Raw genomic sequence first — 12,162 nt, forward strand, 5'->3', positions numbered from 1 at the left:
TCGAGGCATAATGATGCACTGGTGTTATTTTATGTTTAAAATGAGTTTATGATTCATGTGCAAGTGTAGATAAAAATGATGAGAATTATTTTATTTGTTATCTTCTTAAACATTTTTATTTATGTTCAATATAATAATAGTATACCTTGTATAATGTATCACTCAGCATCACATATAGAATTATTAATAAAAAATTAAAAATTAAAAGTGAAACAATGTATTTTTACTTATATTATATGTTCTAAGTCACTTTTAAGCAATGTTCAATATTAATTTTTTTAAAATAGACAAGTTTTCTGTGGTGCCCCATTATGCCCTGCATAAATGACATAGTGAGGTTACGACACACTCTCACAAAACAATAATTTCGTCCTGTTAATCTATACTTTTGCAGTAAAACTTAAGTTTTCCTTATAGTAAATACTTCAAAAAATATTTTAATATATAACAAAGTTGATTTATTTATCTTTAATATGTTTAAAGCTTGAAAAAATCTAACTATAACCATTATACCCCAGGTTCCCCTATCAATCGAATTCTTGTTATTTCAACTAGAATTCTAGTAGATTTAATCAGAAAATTCTGATTCGTCCATTTTCCACCAGAATTAATGTTTAATCCAACACCAGACCATTTTTCTCAGAGCAATCATATTAAAGAATCTTATAGTTGAAAAGTTACTTTTTCTGCTGAACGCAGCTATTGATTAACCTACCATGAATTCGTCAATCACATGGTAAGAATAATTTTGCATCTAAAAATTTAGCTAAATACAGATCTGAAAAATTAGTTTTGTTAGACTGTCGAAGTAATTATGTAGGACACTCGAACTGATTGCTAAAATGTCAAAATTTTTTGTAGCATTGCACATCATGTTCGAGTTTTCTACATAATTATTTTGATGGTTCAGCAAAATTATTTTCAGATCTACATTTAACTAAATTTGTAGATACTTTAGTAAAATTCTTCTTTGTGCAAAAATTGAAGTAAACATGTGACGTCATGAATCGATCGATCTCGGATCGATTCAAACCTACTGCAGTCGAAAACAACGCTAATGTCTAATCTATAATAATCGTAAGTCGTAAAAATTAACCAATCGTAGTCCAATGTGAGGAGAATAATCGATTGATTTTTACGACTTACAACTGTTATAAGTTGCGTTCAACAGAATGTTTATTTTGCAACTGTTGGAAGTTTTCTTCGCGCTGCGCTGATTGGATTATACTTTTAGATTTAGAAAAATAATCCTATCTCAGCGAAGAAAACTTCCAACAGTTACAAAATAAACATTCTGCTGAACGCGACCATAATGTAGGTACAATAGTTTAAATCATTTCTCAACAGAAGAACGACGGAGTTATATGTATGTACACATTTATATTGAAAAACACGGAGGGCTCTTCAATAAAAAGTCAACAGTGTAGAATTAAAAAAATTTCCATTTATTTGCATAGTTGGTGATGGATGTAAACCGTATTAAACAGAACCCAGTGCAGCGGTTGGAGCGCGATGTACACTTGAAAAACGATCCATGACCCGGCTCCGTGACTTTATTTCTGGCCGTGCGTAGCCGTGCGTGCAGCACGCGTGTAGCCAGACGATCACGCGGCGACCGTAAGTCGTATTATACAGAGGATCTCCGAGCGGCCTATTTTACGGCCTTGAAGAAATCCTACCTTACCTCGTCACCGTGACTTGGGCGCTGCGTGAACGTATCGTGTGGAGAACAAAAGCGCATCTACGAAGTGCGAACGACATCACGCCGTGTGTATTCTTTTTCTTTTCTTACATCACACTGTACGATGTCCAAGGCTAATATTCCTCGTTCGTTAAAGTCAATTTCTTTAGCAACATCAAGAAATTCTTGGTATTTGATGTACGTGTTTGATGAAGTAGCTACGATAAAAAGAGATTGCAAAGATGTGATTAGTATAAAGAATAATCTGACTCTCTCTCTCTTAATATCATTTCTATATGTTGTGATTATCCAATTAAAATTAAAATAAATTTTAAAAATATTAATTGAAAATCGACGGAGAAATGTTCAATAAATATGCGAAAGAGGCAAGAAGAGATTCGGTCAAAATGACTTCTTATGTCTAATAATATTTTGGTGTGAATTTGCTTGAACTGGAAATTCATACAATAAAATTATCAAGCGTCTACAATGAGATTTTAAGGCGTAAAACTTAAGCTTTTAGTACTAAGCCGTAAGAAATTGACCAATCATAATCGAGTATTCTCCTCATATTCAATTGTAATTGATCAATTTCTTATGGCTTAGAGTTTAAAGCTTACATTTTACGTCTTAAAATTTCATTGTAGACGCTGCTTTAAGCACCAAAAATACCAAGATCCTCTTTAACCGAACATATGGCTTTCTTCGCTCATTTAAGAAGAATGTATAAATTGACAAGAGATTCGGAATTACTGAAAGAACCTCAGATTGGGTTACATCCCGAGGAGCGCGCAGTTTCTCACAGTCCTTTCCTTCGCGTGACGTCCTTCGTCTTCTGCCCTTCTTCCTCCCTTGCTCTTATTGCGGATCTTGTTCTCGCCGCGAAGGAAACTCGTCTTGTGAAAAGACGTACAAATCGCTCGAAGGTACACCAGCGATTGCGCGAAACGATTTAGCGTATCCACGCTAATTCCTCTCGCGCAAAACAGGAAACTGCGGTCAGGTGGAACGGATGGAAATTGAGAGGAGAAAGAGGTCGAGCGAGTGCATCTCAGGATCCAAGTACTACACAATTTAAATAATAATGAATTTCGTCCATTTGCATTACGTAGATTAGTGCATAACAGCTATTCTATATGAAATTAGAAAAATTAAATATACCAGGTAGAAGCATATAAATATTTTAAATATTTAAATACTTTAAATGATGAACATTTTTTAACGATTAAATAATATATAAAAAATTACGTTATTTAACAGAATATATATAATTTCATTGTCAAAGTTGATTTTACATATCATGTCACTGTCTCTCTAAATTCTTTGAAGTGAATCTCACTCCAAAAGAGTGAAATTGGACTCCAAAGAATTTAGAGAGGCATTTACCTAAGCAAGCAGAACAACAAGTCACGGTAACGTTAAAATGACGTTAAAATGAATCGTAAATGATATTTTGGAGTCATTTTGACATCATTTTGATACTATAATGACTTATTGTTCTGCTTGGATATATAATACTTTATACTTATTCGCGATGACATCTTCTTTCATTAAAGTAATAAAAGTTTTTACACTATAATTTCGCATCTTTAACCGCGCTGTACTCTCATTATTCCTTATTTTTGCTTTATGGCAGTTTTTTATACACTTTATATTAAAGCAGCCTTTAATGTTGTGTACTAATCCAGTATAGTGCGAATGACCGAATTCACCGTAAGCTCTTTGTTTATTATCTTAAGAGATTTCGCACTTATTCCGCCGTAAACATCCTTCATTTTGTCCGCTCGTGGCTCAGAACGAAACAGAAAGGAATGAAATCACTCGGTAGAGAATTCACTAGGCTTACGTAAATCGCGGAAACATCAAGCTTTCATGATTTTCATTTCACGAAGGCGATTCGTTGCGCGCATTGCGCGCAACAGTCATCCAAGCCACAATTGCGCCTCGGTGAGAGTGACGCAACGATCGATGATTAATTTTGAAGAATGCTGCGTGTCGCGGAATAGACAATCCGTGTTACGCTACGCCGTCTCAAATGTCCTTTCGCACTCGCGCTCAGGTGAGCGAGAATTTCCGTTACCGATAGGGAACTACCTTGAAGCGAGGTACATTGCGCAAGTTGCAACTGACTCGAGACAACCATAGCGTGTGCAACATGCGCGTCGCTCCGTTCACCGATATTTTCACTTTTCATCGCGATTCCACCGCATGGTCAGCGGCGGAACAAAAGAAATATAGCGGAGGAAATATAGCGGACACGCGAGCAAAAGGGAACAGGAGAAAAGAAGAAGAATGTACGTGGGAGATGAAGTGCCGCGAAAAGGACACGGCGCGGGATGCACTTGCTTCGACACACGCGACTCACGCTGGGAAATGTCGCGGGCGAATAATGGCCGAAGAGACACGTAATTTGCTTCTCCGTGGGCGTGACAGAAACGGAAAGTCAAGTTTCGCAATTTTTCCACCGTGTGCGAAGGTATTACGTTTTATTCGAAAAGTGTTTATGTCGTGACGTTGCATGTTCTACACGCAAGAGATTTATCGTCCTGCATTAATCTCTTCCTCTCATTATTAAAGTCCGATTTCATAAATGTAAGATTAACTGTACCTAATCTCGGTTCAATTTATACTTTCGAATTCTAAAATTGGAAAAAGATGAGTACTCGTAAGTTGAATTGAGATTAAAATTAATCTTACACTTATAAAACCGGGCTTAAATCTTCTCCTTGCTAATTATTAAATTTCAAATCGTGTTAATTATCTAAATATTACAAAAAATTAATTACATTAAAATGCAAAAACAAGTAGTCTTATAACACGGCACGCAATACTCGAGAGAAAAAAGCGGGTCTGCGTCTCCGCACGGTAATTTGCTGGCGAACGCGATTGCCACGCTCGGCACGATATTGGGAATGAGCTGTGGAAATGTAACATTGGCGAGCTACCAAAAAACAATTTGCCGCGAAAGCGGGAGCAATTGGAGGACTCGTTGCCATTCGCAACGGTGGAAATCCGAGAAATATGCGTGCCTTAACAAGAAATAAATATGAGAAATTGTTGCAAATCAACCGAGCCGCGAATGTACGAGATATGCGAATATGGAACTCTCTATCGTACCGTAGAAACTCCTATTTATGACGCCGAGAGAGTACAAGTACCCAGCAGGCCTAAGAGAATAAAACCGAGAAGAAGTTACAGAGAGAGAAGAAGGAGAAGACCAAGATGAAGAAGAAGAAGAAAAAGAAGAAGCCATGAAAGACGAGAAAGCCTTGCCGAGGAGAGGGAGCGGTCAGTGGCCCCTGTGCACCGGCTACCGCGTCCTATGGCATCGCCTCGCGTCGACGAGTTCCACGGCGAATAATAATGGGAATTACGGAGAGGCGTACGGTGACGACTTGAGGCCTGCTGCTTTTTGTCGTTGGCAGAGATAAGACCTGCGACTACGGTAACGAGGTCGAGACAATAGCGGTCTCGAAGCGACGGCGTGGCGCAGGTTCCCTCGGTTGCCCCGGCATTCTGATCGTTCCAACTTTCCTTCGAGAGGCCGACGCGCGAAGGAGGGGTCCGATGAAGAATTCGCTGTAATGACCGAGAGACGGTGGGTCAAAGATTCGAAGATCTTCCGGCTTGCATCCGATATCTCTTGAGAGGAATTTTTTTTCTTTTTTTCTTTTTTCGTGCATTGAGAGAAAAGGTTTGGTACGAACAATCATGTGAATTACTAAAATTTTGTTACGTTGTAATTTAAAAATTGTGTTGTTCTAATCAAAATTTGATTAGAATAACAAAGTTTCAAATATAATAAAATTTTGGTTATTCATATCAAATATTTCTATCAACACATGAAAAACGAAAAAAAGAAGAGAAATTCCTTTACAAGGTATCGGATGCAAGCTGGAAGATCTTCGAATTTCTGTGTGGATTCATTCGTTCTTTCTTTTATCTAATTACTTGAATAAAAAAACTTGACAGTAAAATGACAATTTGTCTCTATACTATAATTTGATTCTTTCTTTTTTAGTGTAATAGAACAACGCATTCTTCTGAAGTACTACATTTCCGCTTATACTTTTCTGTCTGCTATTACATTCTGATATTCTGGTAAGAAAGCTTGATGCTCCAATACGTTTCAATCGGCAAAAAGGATTTCAAGGATAGGAAGAAAAATGGAGAAAACCGATTAGGCTTCAATGAGAAAGGAGACGGGCGGTACGAAACGTGGCGAGGATTCCGCGGCATGAAGGACAGGAAAATGACGGTAATGAAGATGACGCGGTCACAGAACAATAAAAGCAAAAGGTGACCGACACATCCGGTCGCTCGGAACGGCGCGGCGGCTCAGGGGTCCGAGAGGATAACGGCCTAAGGCCACTCGGGACCGGTAAAGGCCGCAAACGACGGTCTCTGTCATTTGCCGAGTTTTTGCTGTCGCAACTCGCAGAAATCGTTGCGTCCGTCGTGCCGATGATGTACCATCGTTACACTCAACTATGCTGCAATAAAAATATTGTACAGAGCATCTCTCTAATGCAAAACGCATTCCTTTCAAACTGGAGAATTATTTCATCGAGTTTAAGATGATTTTTCCTTTGTAAAAAAAGCCTTTATAACGTTCTTCGGGATATACTTAAACAATTGAAAAATGCACGACTGTTCGAAAACTAAGCTCCAGCAAGAGAAACATTTTCGGTTCTTTTATTTCAATGGAATTTTAGTTCGAGGATTTATTTGCAAAGATAGATAATATTAAAAATTGGAAAATTATGTGTATGTGTGATATAAAAGTAAATTACTAGATTTGCACTACACAGAACGTAGGATTTCTAGTAATTTATTAAAACAGCCATTCAGAAAAAATATATATCGTAGACTTAAAATGGTGACCTTTTTTCGACATTTTTGCTAAGAAAAAATCAATTTAAAAAGACTAAAATATTCGCAGATAAATAAATGATCTCTTGCTTTTTAAGCCCTTTTTGAAACGCGTCGGTTTTATGAATGACTAATCCAGGAAGTCTTTCTTCCCGGATTCGCACTCGATAGTCCTACCTAGTCGAAGAAAAGTACACTCGCTCGATGAAGTAAGTAGAAGGCTATAGAAAATGGTGGGAGCTATTCTATGAGCGAGGGAGCAGAGGGACTTGTCGAGAACCAGGTAAAGGCCCTTGTTCTCCATTGTGCCACGGTAGAGCTGACGCCAGTGATAGATACCTTTCCTAGTACATGCACACGCGTACGTGTATACGGTTACTACTACTAATGTTCTCTGTCTTCCACACGCAGGTTAAAACGCAAGCCCTTTTTATATCGGCCAAACGTGCGGCAAACCGGCTCTCATTTTCTTCCACGAAGCCTACCAGCAGATAACGATAGCGCGATGGCATGGCAACCAATATAACGTCTTATTTCATCTTTTTTCTTATTTTCTTATATCATTACACTGTTATTACGCTGTTGAAGATGGTTATAATATTTCAATGTTTTACGACAAAAGGAAATCTGTCCTATAAATTTTAATTTATGCGCACCTAAGATTATTATTATTATTTGTAGCCATCTGCTAAATCTAATAACAGATATTTTGCTTCCTATATGTATAACTGCCACTGCTGTTGAGTAGACAGTTTCTCTAATGGAAAGTTATCGCTCGATTTTTATGGAAAAAAATAGAAACGCGCGATTTGGTAGAAAAGTATGAGATCCCTTTCCTCGTGGCTCTTATCTCCCTTTATCTGCCAGTCTGCTGGTATCAATGCTCGACGTTGTCCAAAGGAAATTTAATCAATGGGGGGGCCTGTCCTCATTACGAAGTTGCGCGTGGCAGAAGCGAAATGAAAAGCAAGATTGTTTGATTTTTTTTTTCTTTCTCTTGTACCTTCTCTAGAAAAATTAAAACGGTGACCTTTGAGTTAAGACTGGAAAGAAAAGATACGCTTCAACTGCGCGCCGAATTGTTCGAATGATTTGAAATAGAGGTTTAAGTTCCATGTATTTAAAAACGGAAATCTATTTTTGGAATTGACCGAATGTCCGAAGATTCGGAGATAAAGTTAATTATTCACAGACGGGAACAATTAAGTTTTATTTGTTCCTTTTTCGTAATAAAATCGGAATAGTTAACTATTAGTAGATATAAATGAATATATGAGATAAAAAAGGATATTTAAGGCGGGTCTTAGTACCTAATAACACTTTTGTGTGAATTTTTACAACGCCCAGTTCAAGCAAACTCCGATTATTTGACTCGAAACAGTCCTAGATTGAAGCTGGAATGAAAATGTCGCAAGTTAAATTGACAAACAATTTAATATTACTGATGTTAATGAGTATATTTAAAACATCTGTAAAGAATTTATTACAAAAAATATTATCTCAGACGGGATTCAAACTTTTTTCTTCAAGACGCCCGCATGGAATGAGAAAGATCCAAGTTCGAATTCTGGCTAGCAATATTTTTCGCAATAAATCCTTTACAGTGTTTTAAATGTGTTCATTAGCATCAATAACATTAAATTGTCAATTTAATTTGTAATATTCTTGCAGCTTCAGTCTAGGACTGTGTTTCAAATCGAATAATATAACATAAATAGTATTTTAAAGATGCTCATTAGCATCAGTAACACTAAATTACTCGTCAATTTAATTTGTGATTACACAACTAGTCTAGTATTGTTTTAAGACCGACGAATATAATCAGTACGCTTAAACTAGAAATTGTAAAAATTCACGTGAGTGAAAAATGCCATATTCAGAGTTCATTTTTCCTGTCTAATAATATTTCTAGTAGATTTATACAATTTCCAGTTCAAAAATTTATACAAAAATTTTATTTTTGGCACTAAGACCTCTGACCCTTTCATTCATTTATAAAATTTTCTCTCGATCCATTTTTACTTAATATTAACTAACTAGCATTAGTTTGCCATTTTTCTTTAAAATCTATGTTCGAATTGCCATATAGATACACCATATGGTAGATACACGACATGTTCAATGTTCGTCGGGGAAATATATTTTGCATTCACACGTTTGACTTTTTGTTCACACACTTCTGTCATACTAAACGCAAGAGGAAACGTAAAAAATGAATAGAAAGGGTTAATTTGGAATTGTCCCCATGCGCGGCACGTGCTCATGGCCATTGGGTCTCCCCCTGCCATCTCCCTGCAAATGGGACGAGAGGTCAATGGTTTAACTTCGTTCGCACAATTGGTCTGGATTAACGTCGTAATAAATCTCAATTAGGGTCGCTCCTACGCCGCACACTTGACCGCCCTGGGGAAGATCTCGCAGATTTTTCCCCCTGGCGTGTACGATCCGCTAGGGGTTTCGAACGAATGCCGCGGGACGGCATTTATTGAGAAGTAATCACCGTACGAGGCGCGTGCGACGCGTTTGCATACAGTTATTCATGCATTTACGTAAGCTAAATTATCTTTCCATACATAAATCTCGATCCCTTTTAGCAAATATCATCCCTCTTCACCAGATAAACAGATAGCTAGTTAAAATAAATTAAACCGCATCGTTCAGTTTAATAACGTTAATCATCGCGGTTAATAATACCTTATTCTCTTTTATTTAACTGTGTCATTTAAAATTCCTTTCCTCAATAAATAAACATCAAATAATTTTGAAATTTTCACGTAGAGATTTAATGTCGCTGCGCTAATTGGCTTAGCGCCGAGACATTACCGTGTCTCCAGATAAAATTATTCGAGTTACACAGATTTCTCGAAGTTGCTCTTTGATCTCTTCTAACATCGATCCTTTGTGTTTCTTTGGGTTTCTTGATTAATAAATCTCAGATAGAACATTGCGAGTAAACTACTAAAAAAGTAGATAAAATTCTCTATCCTTCTTTCATTTTTTCCTTTTTTTTTATTAACTACCGATTATATTTACATATATCGTAGTACCATCGCGCGTACGCCACTTGAGAATCTCTCGAAATCTATCTAACATGATGGATGCTCGATGTTCAAATTAATTCATTGACCTCAGTTGTGGATTTTCTTTTCTCCTCTCCCTTTGCCCTCTTTTCAATATTCTTTTTCCGTGTTTGAATGAAAACATTCGAAGATCGTTGTAGACAACATTTCACGTAGAATTCGCAAAATTATTCGGCGCCTAGATTCTTCCGACAGTTTTTTAGTTGCGAAATAATCCATTTTTACCATTGTATAATACATTAACTTTAATCTCGATTTAACTTACTTGATCTGAATTTACTTGATCTAATTTTTTCCTAATCTGAAAATTAGACAAAGAATAAAGAGTAAATTAAATCGATATTAATATTAGAGAAAGATAAATTTGTATTGGTTAAAAGAGACGTTATGTCTATTTCTATCAACGTAAATTAATTTTAATCTCGGTTTAACTCACTTTTTATCTTTTTCTGATTCTAAGAATTATTGTAGAAAAAGATGAAGAGCAAGCTGGACCGAAATTAAAGTCAATCTACATTGGTAGAAACGAGTAATAGATGACTCCGACTAAACTTCGATTAACTTAACCGGTGATTAAGTGAAAATTGCTTTCTTGCAATATTTCTGTAATTATATAATTATATATTTCTGTGATTATATAATTCATGTCTTAATCTAATCATTCTTCCTATATGTTAAACGACAAAATAGATGTTTCTATCCGTGCTAATAAAATAACACAAATTAGCGATAAGAATTAATCGCCAAGTAGGTTAAAGTTATCTGTTCAGCGAGTTTTATACCTGTTACGGTAAAATTCTTATTATCGCAAGCATGTAATAAAATAAAATAAAATATTGTGCTCTCTAAAACTTACACTGAATCTCATTTTGAAGAGTGAAATCTGATTCTTATTTTTACCAATACAAATTAACTTTATTCTAATTCTTAAAACTAGAAAAAGATGAAAAGTAAGTTAAACCGAGATTAAAATTAAACTACATTGGTGGAAACGAGCATAAACGATTGAAAACTGAGCCATTCTTTTCAAAGACTTCATGCAGACTCAAGTTTTACTCCTTAGAATGAGATTCGACTGCAAAGAATTTAGAGAGTATAATGAAAACTCGCGATTTACCGGTGGCGCAGATGCCGCCGATGATCCAGACGAGGCAGACACCGGCGAGAAGGCCGCGCGTCCTCGCGGAGGCCGCCGCCGGCCGCTGCTCCATCCTCTTGCCTCGCCGTTGCGCGACGTTGACCTCACTCCCTAGCTCCCCTTCTCCCCCTCCACGTCTTCGTCCGTCGCCTTCTTCTCCACCGTCGTAACCTGCCTTCTTCGCTCGCAGCCGCTCGCAGCCGCCCGCGCCGCGCCGTGCCGCGCCGTGCCGCACGTAAAAGGCTCCGGAAGCGTGCGGGCTACGCCAATCGCGCCGATTCGCGCCGCGTCCCCGTCACACGCACACTCGCGACCGCGACTCGCATTCCGCGATGCTCGCCGCGATGCTGTTTCACTCCCTCCGTTCCCTCTCGATCACGTTCGAAGGAGGCGCGAAGCGTACAAACGTGCGCTCAAGAAGGTTCTTAAGCTCCACTATCGCTGGATATTAGCCGCTAGAGTAAGCCTTCAATTACTAGAATTGGAGTTAGTCTTTCTTCTTCTTCTTCTTCTTCTTCTCTTTTTTCCAATGTTGATTTCTGGTTCCCAAAGGCAGGTCACAGTACCATAAAAATCCAATGATCTTAAAAATCTCAAATGTCAAGCCTCCACTGAGAGATAGAGATACTTTTTAGTCCTTCTATCGAGGGAATTTAAGAAGAATTGCACTCAAAAGATAGTTGGACTCGCGTCCTCACTTCGCAAGATCCGGGATGCAAAAGGTGTAATCGAGGCGAACGCGTTAATGAAAATCGTATCTCCGCGAATGTATTTTGTTCGGATCGCTCGTTCACCGAGTCGACACTTCGTGTTTCTCTTTAAAGACGAGCTCGCTGCCTCGCTCCTCGCGATCTCGTGCCTTTCTTCTCCCTCTCTCGCTTCTTCCCACGCTCTTCTCTCTTCCACGCGAGAACTGACGTCCGTGAGGGAATCCGCAGGAATTGATGGGAGGGATCCGTATCGATCGAAATCGATCGTCTTCTCCGTCGTTCCCGTTCGCTTTTGATTGTAAATCAAATATAAAACCGTCGTTCAATCGACGATCGCAGACTCGGCCGAGACGTAGTCAACCGCGTTCAGTTTTCACTCTCGCTTCTCACTCGACGACGCGACGCGTTTGAACTCGCCGCGGAAGTCTCGCGTAAAACGCACACGCGGTAATCTCCGCGGTATCAACGATAAAAAGTACGTACGACGATGAATTCTTCCTCGTCATCCACGGTCTTCCTCCCCGCGGGAGAGAAGGTAAACGCGAAGGCGACGCGGACGTTCGCGCACGTTCACCTGGTAACACCTGGCAACACCTGGTGAAGGTATACACAACACCGTTGTTAAAATCCACTCTCGCGCGGAGAAGTTCGCGGGGGATGTCGGACCAGACGTCGAGGAAC

General features: G+C 38.4%; 1 protein-coding gene across 1 annotated transcript in view; it reads right to left on the bottom strand.

The window, feature by feature from the left end:
- sdk (sidekick cell adhesion molecule) overlaps positions 1-10,936 on the bottom strand; it is a 44,199-nt gene extending 33,263 nt beyond the window's left edge. Inside the window, 1 exon segment of the mRNA XM_018459241.1 lies at positions 10,751-10,936. Within this exon segment, the coding sequence (XP_018314743.1) occupies positions 10,751-10,844 (94 nt within the window). The 5' untranslated portion in view covers positions 10,845-10,936.
- Between the last annotated feature and the right edge of the window lie 1,226 nt (positions 10,937-12,162).

This window comes from Mycetomoellerius zeteki, unplaced genomic scaffold (assembly GCF_001594055.1).
Source record: "Mycetomoellerius zeteki isolate Tzet28-1 unplaced genomic scaffold, Tzet1.0 scaffold81, whole genome shotgun sequence".
Lineage (NCBI taxonomy): Eukaryota > Metazoa > Arthropoda > Insecta > Hymenoptera > Formicidae > Mycetomoellerius > Mycetomoellerius zeteki.